This window comes from Coffea arabica, chromosome 2e (genome assembly GCF_036785885.1).
Source record: "Coffea arabica cultivar ET-39 chromosome 2e, Coffea Arabica ET-39 HiFi, whole genome shotgun sequence".
Lineage (NCBI taxonomy): Eukaryota > Viridiplantae > Streptophyta > Magnoliopsida > Gentianales > Rubiaceae > Coffea > Coffea arabica.
This window is the reverse complement of record NC_092313.1, coordinates 16,382,808-16,403,646: the sequence shown is the minus strand read 5'-3', so window position 1 is coordinate 16,403,646 and position 20,839 is coordinate 16,382,808. Positions and strand designations below refer to the sequence as shown.

General features: G+C 37.4%; 3 protein-coding genes across 8 annotated transcripts; 1 reads left to right on the top strand and 2 right to left on the bottom strand.

The window, feature by feature from the left end:
* The first annotated feature begins 3,805 nt into the window (after window positions 1-3,805).
* Window positions 3,806-9,561, top strand: LOC140036757 (uncharacterized). 5 transcript variants are annotated; one of them, XR_011840296.1, is made up of 6 exons: window positions 3,910-4,051; window positions 4,503-4,574; window positions 5,256-6,838; window positions 7,042-7,067; window positions 8,189-9,067; window positions 9,265-9,425. XR_011840296.1 is itself a non-coding variant. In XM_072079324.1 (5 exons), the coding sequence occupies exons 3-5, from the start codon at window positions 5,311-5,313 to the stop codon at window positions 8,942-8,944; spliced, it is 2,310 nt and encodes a 769-aa protein (XP_071935425.1). In that variant the 5' UTR covers window positions 3,806-4,051; window positions 4,503-4,587; window positions 5,256-5,310; the 3' UTR covers window positions 8,945-9,561. The 5 variants fall into 5 exon arrangements, 1 of the variants encoding a protein (XP_071935425.1); XR_011840294.1 differs by having other exon boundaries at window positions 4,503-4,587; XM_072079324.1 differs by having other exon boundaries at window positions 3,806-4,051; window positions 4,503-4,587; window positions 8,189-9,561.
* A 560-nt stretch (window positions 9,562-10,121) lies between these two features.
* On the bottom strand, window positions 10,122-15,051 carry LOC113726294 (glucose-1-phosphate adenylyltransferase large subunit 1). Of its 2 annotated transcripts, none has more exons than XM_072079325.1 (15): window positions 14,772-15,051; window positions 14,193-14,463; window positions 13,873-13,995; window positions 13,561-13,731; window positions 13,177-13,269; window positions 12,891-12,974; window positions 12,751-12,806; window positions 12,373-12,466; window positions 11,786-11,971; window positions 11,594-11,674; window positions 11,292-11,378; window positions 11,104-11,208; window positions 10,877-10,983; window positions 10,729-10,789; window positions 10,122-10,613 (listed from the first exon to the last, which is right to left on the bottom strand). In XM_072079325.1, exons 2-15 carry the CDS (start codon window positions 14,415-14,417, stop codon window positions 10,512-10,514), a joined length of 1,575 nt encoding a protein of 524 aa, XP_071935426.1. In that variant the 5' UTR covers window positions 14,418-14,463; window positions 14,772-15,051; the 3' UTR covers window positions 10,122-10,511. The 2 variants fall into 2 exon arrangements, with proteins under 2 accessions (XP_071935426.1, XP_071935427.1); XM_072079326.1 differs by having other exon boundaries at window positions 14,193-14,427; window positions 14,772-15,043.
* A 2,508-nt stretch (window positions 15,052-17,559) lies between these two features.
* LOC140036756 (small ribosomal subunit protein eS25) lies at window positions 17,560-19,251 on the bottom strand. The gene is made up of 3 exons (XM_072079323.1): window positions 19,098-19,251; window positions 18,784-18,993; window positions 17,560-17,852 (listed from the first exon to the last, which is right to left on the bottom strand). Exons 1-3 carry the CDS (start codon window positions 19,098-19,100, stop codon window positions 17,739-17,741), a joined length of 327 nt encoding a protein of 108 aa, XP_071935424.1. The 5' UTR covers window positions 19,101-19,251; the 3' UTR covers window positions 17,560-17,738.
* Window positions 19,252-20,839: the final 1,588 nt, after the last annotated feature.

Below are 20,839 nucleotides of genomic sequence, written 5' to 3'. Positions count from 1 at the left end.
ACAGCAATTACGTTTCTTGTGAACACATTTTTTCGTTATCTTTTTATTTTATATTTATCAAATCGTTACAGTAATTTTTTTTATAAAAAATGCAATCCAAACAAGGACAAAGATGAAAAGTTAATAGACTAGGGGTATGTTTGTTTGGACTGAAAATATTTTCCCGAAAAAGTTTTCCAGAATTTCTGGTGTTTGGAAGCAAAAGAGGTTGGAAAATGATTTCAGCTGGAAAATGTTTTCATGCCGCCGGGTGGAAAATGACTTCCACAACAACTTTCCTGAAGTTAATTTCCGATAACCAGATAACCCGCCCCCAGTGCAAGAGAATCACCAGCAGCAGAATCATATTAGTCACAATATCAGTGGGTATTCCACTGGAATTCTTAACAACTTTGGTTGCACATAATTTGCCGAGCAATTTGAATTGATAAATAAAAAGTATCTGCACTCAACCTGCAAACTAAAGTATTGCTGTAGAAGTACTGAATTATGACATCAAACCTCGTGCTATAACACATAACGACCTATCTGCTCTTCTCCCTTGAACCCATGAAAGATCAGACAACAAGAATAAAATCAACAGCTCTAGTCGGATTTGCATTCATCTCAAAAATATCCCAGACATTTTCCTTTCTCCTTTCTACTAATTAGAAGTAACTTAAGGCAAGTAAACAACGTTGCAAGAATATCAAACTGTCCTACACTATTCTAATTCAATTGCTAATATGTTTTATGTGATAATCAAGTCTAATGTGAAAGATTGCATTTGTGTCAGGTGGTGGTGGTGGGATTTGACAATTTAGTTCTTTTAGGATTACAAGTGTCTTTTTTTTCTATGAATGATCGAAAGAACCACTTTAATTTAAGTAATGAATATTAATTAAATTTTGAGACGAAAGAATTCATTTTCTTTCAAATATCAAAATATCCAATATTTTTAGTTTGATCTAGATCTATCCTAATTCCACCCTGTATTCGAGTTGGGAAATTTAAGAATTCATGGTGTAATATGAATAAATATTTTATAAAAATGATAATATGATTATAATGGATAGAAACTAAAATTAACTTGTAATGAAATGAATGTTTTGAGAGTAGAAAAATATTTGCAATATATCAACAAACATATCAGAAAATATTTTCATTGACAAACCAAACACCGGAAAATTATGAAAAAAGGAATTCGGAAAATATTTTCACTTAATAACCAAACACTGGAAAATTATGGGGAAGGAAGTGATTTTCCAAGAAAATGATTTCGATGGAAAATATTTTCCTAGGGAAAATATTTTCAGTCCAACCAAACGGACCCTAGGTTTCACTTTTAATCATATTTACTATCTCATGCATAGAAACTCTTTTTGTTTTTTCCATTTTAAAGTTTTCACTAAATTATTCCAATTAACCTTCTTCTCTTTTCTTTCTTTTCTGATAGTAGGTGGGGACTAGGAGCGTCCCCTATCCAGACATATATACACATCAATAAATTTTCTAAACGGTTGAAGTTGGTACAGTGTGACAATTAAATGGAAAAAAAAAAAGTTGTCCTGAGTTCACTTTTATAGCACAAGGTAGAATCTAATAAATGTCAACATAAGGAGCGTGTTTATTGAGATCTTTTAACTAATGATACACTATAAAACTGTTTCAAATGTGAAGCAATAAAATATTGACGACTAAAAAACGGAACATTTTCTTATTATTACTAATAATAAAGACAGCAATGAGGACATAATTAGTAAAAAGAATAAAAAGACAACAAATACAACTACATTCATTTTCTCCTGGCCCGCTGGCCCACAGAAAGCCAAAAAGTGCACAGGAGGTAGGGCCGGGGTCTTATTTCTTTTCTGTTGTTTAAATGGATAAATGAAATTTTTTTTTATCTTCCCGGCTCAACATAGCAATGGCATTCGTGTCAGCTGAATTTGGCTGGAAACAGACAAAACACAGCAGTTCCAGGTCTATCTACTACTCCCATAATACGATACGACTCCCTGTCTAGGGCTTTTCTCTTCTGCCCTCGGCGGAAATGGGGCAGGGACCTGAGTAGTTAATTTTATGGGGTGCTGATAACAAGTTATGTATTGATTTTCACATCTATGTGAAATCTGTAAAATTTTGTACTAAAGTGAGCCGCATTGGATTTAGTAATTGAGTCATGTTTAAAGCAATTTTAACGCGTACATTGCAACCACGCACAAGTCCAATTGCAGTCCTTTTCCTTTTCATTTATAATTGTTGGGCAGCTTTTTAAGTGCATTAATGGAGGCTCTTAACGTTGAATATGATTGGTTCAAAAAAGCTCTTAATAGTTAATACCCAACACTCTTGGTTCTATTTCATATTTTGGTGTGGCTGTTTAGAGAGTTATGTCCATTCAACTCTAAAAATTGATTTATGTTCAATAGAATTTTAATGTGCAATAGGTGAAGAATTATTTCCAATCCGCTACAAGTATAATTGTTGTGCTATTAAGTTTCTTAGCAATAATAGAGGCTTTTAATAAGAATCTTAGTTCAAGTGCTGGTACTCTATATTTTGTTACAAGTAATAGGACAGATATGCTTATTTTTTTGACAAACGAAAAGGACCTGACCCCATTTCAGACCCCAACCCTTATTCAGGTTGTTGGGTTATTCCCCATTTTTGTTACAAGGCTCGAACACTGGATCTCGGGTGTACTAATCCTTAGTGAGGCCAGTTCGACTGCCTTGGAAGGGCACCTATTTGTTTTTTCTATTTTTGCAGTTTTCGGTGTTTATTTGATACAGTAAAAATTGTGAATTTTCTATTGTAATATTTTCTTAGGAGCTATTGTATAATCATAGGAATTTTCTTACATCTTTTATCTGTATTTACAAAAACTGATGTTCGTTGTTATAGGTGGTTAAATTGTAAGCAAAGGGTTATATGCCCATTGCAATTTCTTGATTAATGTAGGATCTAATTTTTGCCTCACAGTTGATACATGTCAATTGTTGATTTATTGTTGTTTAAGAAAATTTTGGATTGTTTCTTTAATGAGAAAAAATAGTTTGCACCAAAAAAGTGGAATTCAATTGGTTTGTAAAACTTTAGCAGATTTGATTTGCATATATCTTCCTTGAATTTGTTTGAATTGTTGTTTCCCCAACCCCCCCCCCCCTCCGGCACCCCACCCCAATATGTATCGAAAATGTCAGCATTTTTGTTTAGTGAATACACAGTTGGGTTAATGTGTGATGGTACGTGTAGATTAATAGATAAAACAAGTTTTTATTACAAGAACACATATTTTGATATAAGCATATGCAGATTTTATATCAATGATTACGATGTTGGCAAGTGTCTTGTTCTTTATTATGCCCGTTTTACTCTAATTGGAAAAAAATTATTGATTTGATAATTTACTTTGTTTCCATCTGTTTGAACTTGCATTTATTCATTGGAATTGTTACTGTTTAGCGGTACTTTAAATAGTTGAACCATCATACATAAATTTATTGATTTGACCAATTTACTTGTAATTTCATACACTTCAACCGATTTAATAAAACCCATTACTGTGCAAATTTATGGATCTGACCAATTTACTGGTAGTAATTTTATGCACTTCAACCGATTCAATATGAACTCTATTATATTATTATAGAGTTCTAATTCTACTGCATCATTTATAAATTCATTTGAAAAAATATTTTACCACAGGTTAAAACTCTCGCGTACCGCGCGCGGGCTTGTCCCCAGCAGCGTATAGTTAATTCTTCTTCCACCTTATGTTCACACCGTTTGTAGTACTGCAAGCAGTAACTTTGACTCCTTGGTTTTTGGTTGCTTCTTCCCCTGGCCACATAACTCTCTCGTCTCTCCTCCTTACTCCTCAGTCCTTTCTTTGAGTTTTATCCTTTATGTAGTACAAAATTCAAGAAACAACCACTCCGATCTGTTTCCCAGTATCCTTGAGCTCCTTTTCTTGTATCTTTCATGGATTTGAACTTTCTTTCATCGTGCTTAATCGGCAGCCTTGGTGGTTCAACGGATCTTTTGATTTCTTCTGCTAAAATCGAAGGTGAGTTTACTTCTTTCGAGTCAAACCCATATCCCAGAACGTTACATGAAGATTGTGGAAAGTAATATATGGGAAAAATCTTTGTCCCTTTCTCCCTTCACCTTCTTTGCTCCAGCTTGGCTTGCAAAATTTTGTGGGTTACCTGGGAATTTCTATAGATGGCGTTGTTGGGGCTGTACGCATTCTTATCAGTGTTAAAAAGAGCAAATCTTTTTCCACGCTAACAATCAGCTAAACTCACTTAGCTAATTGTAGGTTTTAATATTTCTCATTATGTAAGTAGCATAAATGCAGGCATCATTTTGCTCTGTTTTGTATTTTTTAAAGTCGTGTAACAAGGATGTTGCCAGTACAGAATGGGCTAAGTCATTCCAATATTCACTTGCTGGTAGTTGTTATTCAAATACTTCTCCCATATGCTCAACTCGATCAGTTCTAATCGTCCTTGCAGATCACGGAAGTAGTTGATGCACACTTGATTGTTTGATCTATCGCTTCAACACAAAACTACGCTGCTTCTTATGTATGAACTTGCGGTAAATGATGCGACCTCTTGGTCGCCATAACCCTCACTGCTAAACTATGCTACTAATCGTGGTATGATTACATGTGACAAAATCCATGTTATATCTGAAGTAGTTTTCCATATTCTAGAACCAGGTCAACAATCAGGAGTTTTTGGGAAACAGCACTAATATTTATTTAGCCTATAGCAATGGTTTTAGAACCTTCTATCTCTTTGCAACCAAAAGTAATAAAAGAATAAGTATACAAATTGAGATGAAGTAAGAGTTGCCTTTGGTTTCAGACTTCAGTACTAAAATTCAAGCTTGTGTTAAAGAAGGTTTTCAGTAGGTAAAGCTGTCACCTCATTTTAGCATCTTATCACAGAGATGGCCGCATGAGCTCTACATTTTGGTTATGCATCTATGGCGACTTTTTAGGAAGGTCTAAAATTCCTGTAACGCATCTGAGACTGTCCCTTCTTTTTTAATATTTTTTTTCTTCCCAATTGTTTGTATGTGTGTTTGGGGCGAAGTAGAGGTGGCAAGGGGAAAATCAGCCACCATCTGATACATGTGGCTTTATCACTTCTGTAGAGTCATCTGCATTAACTTAAGTATGATGATCATGTGAGATGTTTGTTTTAGAACCTTACCTTCTCGTGATGGCCTGACAATTCTCTTTGCCTGGTCTTGATTAGGTAAACACCTCATGACCTCTTGAGGGGTACTTACAGGTTGGTGAGTTGACTCATCATGTCAGATCATTTAGTTCATGTATGCAATGGTTGTGATGGAAAATCTGGTGAAGCTTTACACACTTACCATTCTGTTTGGATGTCTCATTGGACACGAAGAAGTTGTGATAGTGTTACACCGAATCATAATATTTCATCTACTTCTTTTGGAAACAAACAAAATTGTTATGCTGCCAACGATTATCTGTTGAGTAGAGAGAAAGCGATAGAGTCCAACAGTTACTCGCCAGCTAAAGAAACCAGAGGAATTGAAACTGGAAATTTCAATTTCATAAATGAGAATTTCAGAACGACTTCAACAACCTTGGGAACTAAAAAGCTAGCATTTCAATCTTTCCCAACAGATGGTCCAGGCACAGTTGCCGAGAATGTTTCAGCTGTAAAGAATAGCAAAGAAATTTGTGATATGAAAGCATTAAGGCCACGGATAACTAGCAACCTTGACTCCAATATGCATACACTATCTCTTGGGAGCAGCTATATGCTCCCGCCTATCACAGTAACTCCAGATGTTAACAAAATTCCATCTAGAGAGTGTGATTCTGGGTCTGATGAACTGTTACAGATTAACAAAGAACCTGGAGAAACTAGTCGGGTGTTTAGAGATAGCAGCTTTGTGATTTCAAGGCCTTTTCTAGAAGAACTGCCTAGATCATCAAATCACATGGTGCAGTGTGGAATTGAAAATGGGGATGACAGAATACCTGTGCTTCCACTGGCAAGGGGCAAGCCTTTGCCAACTTCTGAAGAGCGTGTTTTTGAGCGTGAAAACTTTGATTATCAGAGACAGTCAACGTTTTTGGTTTGTGAAGAAAAAGTTGAAAGGCACTCAAAATCTGCGAGATCTTTAACTTCATTTATGCGGCAGAATAAGGCATCGCTGTTCCAAATGGATCCCCGGGCAAGCAACAATCACTTGCCAATATTTGGTGGAGAACAATTCCGGAGGATGCAGAATTTATCTGGTATCAGTCTTTTCCAGAATCGGTCCAATCTTCAGGAGCCAACCAGCCCACAGAGGTTATATCATGGCTCTAACTCACTACGGAAATTTTCACAGTCACTTCAGGATGTCGAGACCATGAGAATCTGCACTACTGTGGACTCTGTAGTCCCGCTGCATGGAGATCATCCCAGATTTTCTCAGACAACTCAAAGTTGGTTGATAACAAAGAAGACTGACCTTAACTCATTTAAAGAAAAACAAACGTACACAAGTTCAAGAGAATGCACTGGATTGAATGGAAATACATTCTTTAATTTCCAAAGTCTATCTCCATTCTCTAGTCAACAAGGGGCAAAGATTCAGTCCCTTGGTGAATCTACTGATACTGAAGGGAAAGAAAATGTTGGAGATGTGAATACTTCAGGTAGATTCTTTTATGCTGAAGATTTGAAGGCTTTGGGCAATTCCATGAAAAGAGGAGGGAAAAAGGTTGTAGATGGCTCTAACCTAAAAAATGAATCATCAGCTGAAACAGACACCATGGATCTGGATGAGTTAAAGGAGAAGAACCAGCTTTTCGGTATGTATTACCTTTAAATAATGACATTTAGTTAATGTTGAAATTTTTTGATAATCATATTAATAGATATATACCATGTGTATCTGATGCTTGTCGGAAGCTTTTCTGGAGAGCTAAAGCATTGTGTTTGTCTGAAGTTGTATTGCTAACTAGGCTTATGTATTTTTACTGTCTGAGTTTATTTCTCTTCTTCACTGTTCCAGGTGCAAACTCTTCTCCACCAAATAAGGTACATCTTCGACATATTTGACTCTTCTGACAAACAAGCCTTTAGATTGTTTCCTTTCAATCTATTCTTCAGCTGTTATGTGCTACTTTGTAAGCTGATCGATCTGTCTTCTTCTTCCAAAAAATAATTTGTCAGAGAAATTTGAAGTAAATTGATGGTGCTTCCATGCCACTGGAAGGAAGTAAGGTTGCAAGTGATAAATTTAGAACTTGATTGCAATGGTCTTCAAGATTAAGGGAAAACTATATGAAGTGATTTTCTTGTTCATTTTGAATTTATTGGCTAGATAAATTGAATATCCACCATCATTTCTCCCAAAAAAAAAGTCCTCTTTTTTAATCATGAAACGTGTCACTGTATTTGTTTTTGTCAACAAAGTTAATTTTGACATGTAGATGAGAGATCTTTTCTGCATACACTTTATAGGAAGTGTATGTAGTGTGAATGATGATCACTACTTAGTCATCTGGATTTTTCACAAATTAGTTAATACCAAAATACATCTGCTTCATGTGGGAATTAGTGGCAAAACATATGCTTTCTCTTGGTAGTTAGAGGTCTTAACAACTTCTTTAAGTTGTACCTAAATTGAATTGGTACTGTTGGTCCACATTTACAGTCTACCAAAACGAATGTAATCTGCTGCGCATTGGAGATTACGTGAAAGCATAATGAAGCAACCAAAAGCTGATATGGAGTTACCTGGCCTCAGTCAATCCTTTCAATCACCGTTGCTAGTAGAATTTAACTTGAGGAGGTTATTGTGTGCAATAATGCACGACCATAGTAGTCGTCAAGCATGGAAGATCCATAGTGTATGCATTTTCAATAAATAGTGGACAGAAAGTTCTTGTTTTACTCCCAAGAGTCTAGCCTTTTACATAAACTGACTTCTTTTCCTCTTTCTACCCACCCCTCCCCTCTAAAGTAGTTGTTTTCTATTTTATTCAAGTTTGTCGCGCTTGTCTTCCTCTCTTCCACCTCTCTTTCTTTCTTCCTCTGCTTTCATCTTCCATGCTTTTTCTGGTTCCCCCTCCAACATACAAAATTGAAACAAAGTGGAGATAGGACTATGGTGCAGAGGTCGTTCACTATAATAGTGATAATTTTTGCTTATGCAGGACCTCAGAATGAGCTTAATAACACCTCAAGTTATTATCGGTTCAACGGGGGAAGCTGGACACAGACGGCATAGTATCAAACTACCTGATATCAACTTGGAGCTGCCTGCTTTACCTTCTGGAGATAATGTGGATCCAAGCTCATCAAGAACTCAAAGCTTGGACATGGAAACACTCCTTGCCCATGCAGAGCAGCCAAGTCAATCTGAATCAGACTGCTATGCTGGTGGTTCTTCGAAACCAGAGCCAAGCAACCGATGGATTAAGCGTCTTAGATTGAGTGCTTCGGAATCTTTTAGTTTAGGTACAAAGAGCTCAAATATGGGTAAGGAAAGTCGCCATGAGAAAAGCAATTTGTCTTCAGGAAAAATTCTCAAAGGCAGTGTGGTTAACTCGGAGCCGACTGTTAGTAAACTACCTGGTAAAGAATTGATGGTGTTAGATGATGCAACTGCCTTAAGAAGGTATGGTGAGTCATCCTCCACGGATGCAGCGAAGAAAGGCAAGGATACATTGACCTCGCTGTCTTGGATACGGAGGTGGTGTCATAATCAATCTGGAATGCCACAAAAGAAGCCTGATGCAATGGTGGTTTTTAAGCCACAGAGTTCAAAATTGGCATCTGAGGACCTTCAAGACAAGCAATGCCCGAGCATTGCTGCTATGGCCCTGATGGGAAAGGCCATGAATGGTTTTCAAACATGTGAATTCCGGAGGAGGGGATCTTTTATAGTTTGGAACACCAGGGGTTTATGAAAGTATTCATCCAAAAAGGACTCTGTCCTACTTTGAAGAGGAAGAGATAGCTAGAAAGCTACTACTCTTGATCAAGTCTAATTTTTGGTGCTTGTGGTGTTTGAAAGCCTGCTTATGGCATTAGTGAGTACATTTTTGTCTCTGTATTTTTTTTTAATTAAAATTTCCTCTTTTGTACTTCGCTGGTATGTAGAATAAGAAAGGAGAAGCTTTAGTACTGGTGGTTGCTTTGTAAAGTAACGTATTATTTTTAATGGTGTAACATCTATGCATGCAAGACAGAAGTTATAGAGCAGAACTGAACGAAACAATTCTTGCAGAAAAGGTGGGATAGAAATTCATTGGCAATGTAGTACCCGGAATGGAACTTTGGTGGTGATTATTTCTGAGATGGAGTTGATGGGAATGTGATGAAAGAAAGAGTTGGAGGCCGTGGCTGAATCAAAGGGACGATCTGGGATCATTATCAGCACTGGCCAAAGTTTCTGTAGCAGGCTTCTCTCTTCTCCACTAGTACGCTATCTGAATCTTTAACCGCCTTATTTATATTTCTCATATCAACTTTTCTTCTTGTTTGCCACCTAGATATTGACATTGAAGAATGGGTTTCGACTTCATGGCTGATTCTTGAAATTTCCTTCGTCATATACGCATCAAAGGATTTGTTTATATCGTTTGAAATTTGCTTTTGCGTCTGTTTTCCCCTACAAGTTGGGTTCTGGGATGGATAAAAATTGAAACCGCGACTAATAAAATGGAAAGAGGGGAATATGAAGATAAGTTTCATTAAAGCTAAACTACAACCTTTTTGACTTGCACTGGTGTACAATTTGACATTTTGCTGCTTTGCATATTTATCGTGATCTTCCCTTCAGCTTGTGGATATTTTATCTATTGATGGCTCGCGTATCCTGCCTTCCTTTCTAATTTTCCGAGTTGCTCACGTTAAAGATCAGGTAATTTTCCAGCCCATTTGTTGTAAAAGTGCCGCGGGATGCTTCTGGTGATACCCTGTGCTGGCCTCATGACTGATTTTAACGAGCATAACTTCTTGTTGGGTCGCTAGCAATCGCATATACAGATTAAGAAATTTTTACAACACTATCAGTTCTTGCAAGTCTCTTGAGTATTTCTTTTCTCAAATAAATGAAACTTTATAAGCGTAACTCTGGCGTGGTTCAGGGTATTTACATGGATCCATAACTGTATTCTCGCACCCAAAAAAGGTAATTGCACAAGAGATGATTGTGCAGTTACCGTCGTGTCGTGTTGATATGTTACAGAAGAAGTTTGATTGATTAATCCTACGTATAATAAGCAAAACTACGAGCAAAACAGGAGGAGGCAACTGGAAAGCTCAGCCCAGTTTTATTATGGACTAACACTCTAACAAAGCATCGGCTCCTAGACATAGGCTATAGATGTTGCGATTCATGCTCCCTGGAGCTCCGTACTGGAACCACCGGTTGCAATGGGTATCACCGGAAAAAGGGTGGTTCAATCGTCATATCTCTAGGTTCTTGCCCATCACCAACTTCCAAGCACCCCATAGATGCAAGAGATCATATCATATCACCGTACGATCATTAATTGTTGCTTTCTCCAGTATTACGGTGATGCCTGCCCGAATGTAGAATCCTTCTTCAGGTCGGTCTGCTTCTTGAACACCCTGAGAATTCGTAGAATGCATAGATGATATTTCCTTGGATTAGTCTATTTTTATTATTATACCAAAAATTGGGAATTGATACTTGGTCCAGCAAGCAAAAGATGCTTAAGCTTACATCTTTATTCAGGATGGCCACATCCTTCCCAATCTTTGCATTCTTGTCAATTATGCAATTCCTGCATACATGTTTGCCGAGTAAGATGTCAGGATTGAACGAGGAATTATGTTATGATAGGAACTGAACTTACAAAATGTCAACATACCTGATTTTTGTATTCTGTCCAATACCGATGGGTACTTTCCCTTCGGCAAGGAGAGAAGCTATTTCTGACTCAGTTTGGTAATAGTCAGCCCCCATCATGAAGGTATCCTGTAAAAGGCAGTTGAAATGATGATTTATTACCAAGTACCAAACCAGTCTATATTTGTTGTCACCAGTTTGCCATGAATAAGCATCATCATGATCATAGTAGCTGAGCATTAATCAAACCTTCAGTTCCACACCATAATCTAAACGTGATCTTTCACCCACAATAGAATGTTCAACAGTACACTCTCTCAAGAAGCATCCATGTGAGATTATTGAATCCATAATCTGCGAAATGTTTTTGAGTTATCAGATACCAGATGCATAAAGTCATAAACTATAGTTAGTCATGCTCAAATACACAAGATTACCTGGCATTTATCTATCTTGGTTGGAGGCAAGAATCGGGGAGATGTGAAGAAAGGTGTCTTTGGGTCATAAAATTGAAACTTTGCGAACTGCAATTGAAACATTTTCTTAAATCTTTCAGAAGCATATGCAAAGACATATGAAGAGCTAATTTCAGATTTCCATTTGGGCCCAGGCATGAATTCAATCTCTTCAAACAAATATTTTGGGATGTATCAAAACATTGAAATCACAAACAGAAATTTAGATTTCAAAATGACTTAAATACTTGTGAAAGAGGCAAGAGAACGACAAACAGACAAACCTCATCTGTCAGGGCTAAGTTAGATTCATAGAAAGATTTAATTGTTCCTATATCCTCCCAGTAGTCTCTGAATATATAAGCCTGTAAAAATGATGCCCATGGTCATGGATGGGTATTTTTCTGAAGACAAAAAGTGAAACGTGGTCGGTTACTTATATGCACAGAGCAAAATTTGAAAGTTAGTTGGCTTACTCTGACATTACGCTCCTTAACAACTGAAGGTATGATTTCAGATCCAAAGTCATTCGATGTAGGATACCTCCATTTCAAAAGCTGCAGCAGTGCATCTGTCTTAAATACATAAACTCCCATCGAAGCAATATAAGGAGATTTGAATGCTTCTTGTGGAGACAAACCCAGGATGGTAGTATCCACATGCTGCAGTGAAAGACAAAAAATTAAAAAACAGTTGTATATTGAAATAGCCTGACAATTTGAATTGACGGCTTTCACGAACAGAGGTGTGTATCTTATACTTTTCAAATCTTTTAATTTAGCTTTTGAAACCTCGAGTGCCTCCAAAAAAATGAGGTAAGGAAATAATAGTTACCCATGTATAATAGCTACTAAAGTAAGCAGCAGCTTTTGCAGCGTATCTAAAAATACAAGGGGTAAGTTGCAAACAAAAAGTCTCTTTTAGCTATGATGTTTGGATTACTAGCTGCAGAACTGGCAGATAAATTTCACACAGAAATAGGCTTGAACTTGAAAAACAACCTTTTGCAAAAGAAAAAAGAAATTTCAGATCAGAAAGCAGGTTTATCAATTCACATGCTCACCATTGCCTTCAGATCAGAACCTTTGGGTTTTTCAGAAAACTGGACCACTTTGCCTCTGCTGTCAATCTTCACAAGTCCAAATTCTGAAGCACGGCTGCCAAGCAAAACCATTTGATGCGAAATAGATAAGACTTTCAAATCTAATTATAACCCAAAAATACATTTGAATCTACAAAATATCTAAAAGAAAATTTCTTGTCACTTGTTGACTCCTCCCTCTCCCATCACATTGAAAACCGGCATTCATGAAATCCAATAGGAAGTTTCTCTCAATTTTGGTAAAGGAATCCAATAGTAAGAACAACTGAAATAACAAGTAGCAGGTAGAACATGATTTAAAGCGAGTTGTTGATTGACAAGTAAAGCTTTCTAACAGACCTCTCACCAACTGGGACACATGAAAGTGTGATATCAGCATTCCGATCAACATGATTCTGTCAAAGGATCTGAAGCATTAATGACACATTTAAATATTAGGTACACAAGTATCCAAAAACAATAGTTTAGGATGAACAGACCTGCACAAAGTCCATGTAGTCCATCCGGTAAAGTTGATCTCCAGACAAAATGAGTATGTTATCAATGTCCTTGTTCCTTGCATCCTATGAGATTTAAATTTAAGTAAATGAAAAAGCATTTCTAGTATTATAAAATTATGATAGAAAATAGAAGATATCCATGTAAACTAATAACAATATGAAGCCGATAAAAGCAGAGTAGATGATTTGCTGAGATACTATTGAGTTAGATCTTATATGGATCAAAGTGAAATAGCATACTGGACCTGAAAAAAGAAGCACTGACCTCAAACATCCATAGAAATTGGCGAACAGCGTCTGCAGTTCCTTGGAACCACTTCATTCCTGCTTCCCCTGAAGTTTGTGTTGCTGCCAGAACCTGTTTGATACAAAGTTACCAAATACTCCACTCCACATTAAGTTCTATACAAAAAAACACGTTTTGAAGGAAGAGGTATAACCTTTTCTTTCTTTCTGCATACTAATTCAACGGATCTAAACAATTATCTTACAGAGAGTTTTGAGTCCCGTCCCTATTTCACTCTAGCTTCTCTTGTACCTCAATTATCAAGGCCTTAGTTTCTTTTCAATTATTGCATCAAAGTTCAATTACTATATTGGAACTTAGTTTAATAAATGACAAAGGAATACAACAATAACAGATTCCTACCTCTACAAATCCATCTCCAAAGTTCACACCATTTCCATGATAGGTTCGAGCGATATGGCGATTCAGTGAAGCAGAGTTGAATTGAGTCAGCACGAAAATCTTGTTAATGCCACTATTGATGCAGTTACTCATTGGAATGTCTATAAGTCTATAGCATCCTCCAACTGGGACCTGAAACCAATGTGACATAACAAAATTAATACATTCTGAAAAGAACAGTATAACACAAATTGCAAGGTAAATCTATTTTTATCAAATAACTAGAAAACCAGATATTTAAACAGGCACAAGAGACCAGAATTATGATCTTACAGCAGGAGTTGCAGTTCTGCTCGTCAGAGGGAAAAGTTGAGTCCCAGCACCTCCTCCTAGTATGATAGCAGCCACATTCTTAGGGTCCGCCCTCCGTCTCTCAAAACGTGGTGCTTCTATGGTCTGAATCACAGATCCAACAGGCATATCAAGAAAATTATAACAGCACATTAACGAAACAGTAGTAACATCAAAAAACATATCATGCAGCGCTTCCAAGTTTACTAGAACCATTTGAACCTAGTTATTCACTTATTCTTCAAGGCTGATGGATCAACAAGCAAAAATCTCCAAAAACAAATTCTCTAAAATGAACTTACCAGAGTCTCTTTTCCAGTTTCTCTGGTGATGACCGAGAAAGCAGCCCCAGGTTTAAATTTCTGTTTCTTTTCGTAGTCAAGTTTTAAGCTTTTTGCCAACTGATTAACCCAAAAATTGCCATTTAGGCTGCCTTTGACCCTCTCCCCCCAAATTCCATTTTCTCCATTTACTGTTGCCAAGTGGGCAGTGGTTTTCATTGTTGCAAAGCCAGTATCCATCACCATGCTTGTCTCACTACCACAACCAACCCAGAATTACTCGAATCAGTAGCTTGCGATTGAACCCAAAAGAAAAAATTAGTAAGAAGGATCACAGGTGAAGAAGCAAGAGCGCTATCTCTAGTCCCAGTAAAGTGACAGAAGCAATCTAAGTAACCAAGTAAAGTATAAATCACATAAAGATTCTAGTACTATGTGCTAATTAACGAATGGAGACAGCCAAATGTGACCCTCAATCAAAGTTACCATTTTTCTTATCCAATATAATACTCTTACTACTAATAACTCCCGCTAGGATAGAGCGTCTACAACGAGAAAAGCTAAAAAAATTGAATCTTTCACATTAATGAAGGGCCTTACATGGAAATCAGGTGCAAAAGCAAGACAATTGGCCCAGTCCCTGATCAAGAAGAAAAAAAGATCAAACGACTACGAGAATCCGAATTCCCAGTACTTGGAAGTTAGTGGCCAAGATTCTAGCGAAAAGCCGTTAGTTATGCAGTAATACTAGTAAAAGTTGATTGGGAGGTGATGGAGGAGTTTGAAAACCGAAGGACTGATTAAGGAGGAGGAAATGCGTGAATGTTTGTTGAATTGAGATATCGAAGGGCTGCTGGCTAGTGGGCTTTCATTGGCATGTGAGCTTTCACGAGAAATCTGGCAATCTTTGGTTTTTATATCCCTAGCAAGCACACCCAGAAAACAAAATATATAATATATATATATATATATATATATATATATATATATATATATAATTGCAATCAAATATCATAGTGATAACATCTACGACCCTGACTCTCTTTCTGTGTCACACCCATTAATAGGATTATTGGATGCATTATTACGATGATCAATTGGCTGTATTGTTTCTGCTGATCTGGTTTCTGCAACAGTCACACTTTCCTAGGGTACTTCAGCAAAAATCCAACAGAACTCCCATACAGGCCGAACACTTGTCTGCATCATAAGATGTTGCTGATGTTTTTGCTTTAGCGGGTGACTAATGGAATTCAAGAAACGAAAGGGGAACTGTGAATTTGCTGATTTGAGGCGGCATGGGCAGAGCTCAAATTGTGGGGTGGGGGGTCACCATTTTGCGGCTAACATTCCTTGAATCATCATTTTATCATTCGGTATATACCAAAATCCTTCTTGTATTTTACTAAAATCACTGTAAAAAAAGATATCTTGCTTTTTCTAAAGGGCCCTAACCATTTTTTGTCAACCAGCAATAAGCTGTATTCGACGGTAGAGGTTGAGGAGCTGGAGAGCTATCACCTTGGCCCATTTGCAAATTGAACCCATCAGCTCTCCAGCACTTTCGAAGCGTGACAAGTCAATAGTTGTTTTGACGTTAATCTTTATACAAATACATAATTGCCCCTATCTACTGACTACGACTGTAGAAGATCAAAGACAACAAACAACATGACTAATATAATAATAATTTGAGTGTCCCTTCATAATTTTCTTTTTTTCTCCTACGGAAAGAAACGCAGAATAATGCTGTATCTGTATGGGTATGTGACCTGACATTCGAAATAAGTGTGACTTCCAAGTGTGTACGCAGTGTAGCTATGTAGTAGTGCTACTCTGTATGTGACTGCACTAGTTTGGTTGTCTAGAGCACAACGGAGGACCGTCTAGAAACGTCTCGGCCAGCCATTTGTCTCTACTCTCCTCTCCTGGAAGCTGTACGGAACATTTGAAAATGGTGCGTCCTTTTTGGCCCTACAGCACTCGCTTCTGTCACACCATACCAGGGCCTCGTTTGGATTGCGATTTTTCGCCAGAAAATTACGTCGTTTTTCGTGATCACATTTTCCTATTACCTTTTTTCCTCACATAAATCAAATCACTACAGTAATTTTTCCATAAAAAATCATAGAAAATGCAATCCAAACACAACCTTGAATTTCTACTCCAACCTAATTTAATCAAACGTTTAGGAACGACATACCCTCCAATTTAACTATATATATATGTGCTCTTGAGATGCAATTCAACTATTAGGTGTGCGTGAAATGGACAACCCACGTTACTTTTGGAGGATTCCGTATGGTATTACTTCCATCTCTGTCTGCAACGCTTGAAAGGGCATGGAGCGTTCAAAATTTAAGCAGAAATTAATATCAAGGGCAATTCTTGGTATGTTTCACATCAAATAGTGGGATTCGGAAATTAAACAGTACTAGTATAGTATACCATCAAGTGGTGACTACAGATATCTTTTCTTTCGGTTTGTAGTCCGAAAATTTGGAAGCACTTTGCAATTTGCAGTCGAGTCGTAAACGAAACTGGATCTTGCCAACCTTGTGGACGGTTCAAATGGAAGAAGCTCACGTCACTGTACAGTGTACAGGCGGTAACTCCCCGCCTCAATAATGCATTGATATTTATGATCAGCCTCGGTTTGATAAATAGGAAGACCGCCCATAATATTTTTCCATTTTATCCTTCACAGGAATCATCCTTTATAGAGGAGAGAGAGCAGTTCCCATATATATTATATTATAGGAGTGTAGTAGAATTGAAACCGGCTCTGTTATGATTTTGAAACCTTCAATTTCGGTTTCAACTTATTCCTACTGCTATTCCAGCTGTTTTTAATTTTACTTAATCATTTATGATTATGAAATTAAATATATTTATAACAAACATCCCCATTATTCAATGAATCCAACCCTGATCTCCCTAACCCCCACAAAATCACTACCCAGTCCGAATTTCAAAACATGACCGTGTGCTAAGAGAGGTTTCTGAAATTCTTGAAACCTTGAGGAGAGCCAGTGCAACTGCCATTAAACTTAAAGGAGGCTTCTGAAATTATTATCCGTAGTTCCAACTACAACCATCACCCAGCAATGCAAATTTCAGCCGGACGCTCACCAATCACCAGTTCCATGTACCATTTCTGTTGCACAAATCAAGAATTATCTTTCTAGAAACCAAAATACCAAGAACACATGCCTCAACTAGGAAGAGGTAGAGCATTACATCACACACACCCCAGGAACAGGTTTTGTGGCTTGTAAACTGCATCATGACAAAGATTGAATGCTTCAAAGACATCCATCCAGCCATGGGAACCGAGTCAACAAAAGAGTAACAATGATAAACTACAGAATGGTATAAACCATGAACCTGAGAAAAAAATTCAGTATCAAACTTAAAATTGTGATCACATCCTTCAAGTAGGACAATAGATACGTCTCACAGCATTTAATAGAAGACAAAAATAGAACCATTTCAAAGACAGACACAAGTCTAACATAACCAAAAACATTTCAACTCTTCCTAAGCAAGTTGAAGGAACAATCTTGTCTAAGTGTTGGTAGCTCTGGTGTATATCTGCTGGCTCGCATGAGCTGAGACCATCCTGATCAAACCTCTAGCCATCAGTTCCCTGATAGCCTTCCTTGCAAGTGATCCGCTAATCTGCAAGGTTATTCAATGAAAAAAATTATTAGAAAAACTCTTTTAACTGAAGAATCAAATGAAAATTTTACCACATCAGAAAATTAAGGGATTGAGAAAAATCAACAAGGCAGAAAAAAGGAAATCAAAAAAATAATGAGTGAACAACGAATTAAGACTAAAATATATCAGTGTCCTGTTAAAATGCTTGCGTAGAAACCTTAAGTCGTTTGTCTGAAACATCAATACGCTCTGAGAAAATAGCCACTTAGTAGGAAATAATCTTTAAATCATAATACCGACAACTCTAAAAATGGTCAAACTGGACTTCTCAAAACCATGATCTGGGAATTTTAACTTTTTCCTAATGAATATGGATTTGTTGTTGCGAACAATCAGAAGGTAAGCTCAGACAGTGACACATATATTTACTACCGAACACTACAACCCTTCTACAAGTTCCCCATTAATAGGTATACAGGACAAATACATAGCACAAAGTAAGCAGGAAATCAACCAAACAGTACTCAATTGAGAGGTCAAGAATATTGTGAGCTTCAGGCTAGTGTTTGTGCTATGTGCACAACGAGAAGAGTTATTCCATAGGTCAATATCATCTCAACCAATTCCCAGAGAAGTAAATTTAGAAAATAGAGCAATCTTGCCGTGTAGACTAATTCACATCCATCCAATTTATATCGAAACAACCATAACCATGAGTAGTTATCAAACTCACGAATAGCTACCCATGTTGAACAAAAAAGAAAACTAAGCATCTATAAACATTTCTTCATTTCCTGCTCCAGTCGTAGATACGGATAACTATCCAGTAACCTAACAACAGTAAGAATCTCATGCACAAGCAAGTCAAGGCAAATCTAGAATAACCAGCATACGCTACCATAAACTAAAACACCGTAAGTAAATCTAAAAAAGGAGTAGGCGAAAATACCCTGAGACGGTCGGAAAGAACAGAAGGGGTAATAAGCTTGTATTTAGGAGCCTCAGACAGCAGCTTGTCATAGGTGGCCTTGTCGAAGAGCACCATGTTGTTGACCTTCTCCTTTTGCTTTCCCTTGCTCCACTTCTTCTTCTTCTGCTTCCCGCCACCGGACTTGGCTGGCTTGGAGGACGGAGGTGGGGCCTTATCCTTCTTCGGCGCCTGCAAACAACCACAAACCAACAAAATCAATTCAAAATAAACCATCAAAGACCTCGAATTCTACAAGTAGATATGGAGAATAGCAGAGCACAAGGACGACCAACCATTGCAGGAGATGAGGAGTTCTAGGGTTTTTCTTGGGAGCGGCGGAGGACTAAAGAGTAGAGAGAAGCGAAGAGACCGGCCAAATAAATCTTAAACCTGCTAGGGCTTGGGGCTTTTATTTGCTTCTCTTCGAGCTAAGCGGCGTCGTGTTGAGATGTTAAAAGGGTTTTCAGATTTGAGATGGGCCGATCGGCTAATGAAAGAAGTATTCGTTGAACGATCAGCCCAGTGGGTTACTTAATAAAGATTCTCCGGCTGCTGGAAAGTTCTCGCCCCTAGCAGAGCAGTTAGTGGGTCACTAAGGGAGTGTTAAAAGCCGCGGGTTCTATTTATCTTTGGGCACATCTGTGGGTTCTATTTATCTTTGGGCACATCTGAAGGGTTCTTGTACTTGGGCTGCTTAGGTAACAATTAGCGTATTGGGCTCATGAATTCATTAGGCCGAACCCTTGCGCTTCTTTTTTCCCTCCAAATTCGAAGGCCACTTGTTGAATTTCTGAGGGAGTGTTTGGTAAATGGATATAAAAGGCATAATAAAGGGGTATCAAAGGTAAATGGATATAAAGGGCATAATAAACGATGCCCATACCAGATGTTTGGTTGACCAATTCATGAATCATTTGGAATGAAAATATTAGATTTTGCTCGCTCTCCTTTCCCACTTATAATTTGGGCTTCAAACTGTTTGACACTTTAATAAAATGAATTCTATGACTCTTCCAAACTAAAATGAGTTCTCTCATTTATTGTTTCGATTTCAGAATATGAATCAAAGACGTTTACAAGATGACTTTTTTCATCTCTCACTTTTAAAACATTAATTTTATGTCCTTTATAAATTCACATTGATCAAATTTGATCCCTACCTAAGTTTCCGACTAAATTTTGGTTGGAATCCACCACGTGTCTCGTGCGTGATTATTTTTTAAGGACAAAATTGACAAATCAAATTTTATATAATTCGATTCATAATCTCTCATATTTCGAAATATGAACCAAAGACGTTCGTTGGTTGCCATCACATTGTCCACACTCATTGTCATTGCCCTTCTCTCATCAAGCCCATCGGCAATAATCTTGCAAAACTCGAAATCTTGTCCTCGAAAAACTACCATCACTGCTAGCAAAAAGCGGATCCTATCAACATCTGTGTTTCTCAGTTTCATTAGGAGTTATAGGAAAGTTGGTTCACAGGTACGAGGACTTTCGCGTGTGATAAATTCACAGTGATGTGCTTAACTATTGCTACTGTTATTCCACAAGGGAAAGACGAATTGGCCAAAAGAGAGGGAGGGGACGGGGGATGTTTGGCTTCCCCTTCCCGTGGTTGTACCGTGTGCACAAAGATGAGGCGAAGAGCATCTATACGGCTCATGGAGATGGGGGCATACGGGTCTATTTTTCAATGTGGAATCCCCTTTTTGTCATTCAATCTTTGAAGCAGGGACGGAGCCAGAAATTTATTTTTGGGGGGGCTAAAGTGTATTAAAAAAATTTTTTTTGACGAAATAAATATATTTAATAAGTAAAATTTAGAATCAATAATTATAAAAATAATAAAAACATATAATTATACATACCCAAAAATTTGTTCTAAATTTTTGGGTATGTAACTTACCCAAATCTACAAATCTACAAAAGAAACAACGAAAACAGAAGGCCTATCAAGATATGTATAGTACTCGGAGGCATAAACCGCTCAAAAAAATAGTTTAAGAATTGCCCATCGCATACTAAAATA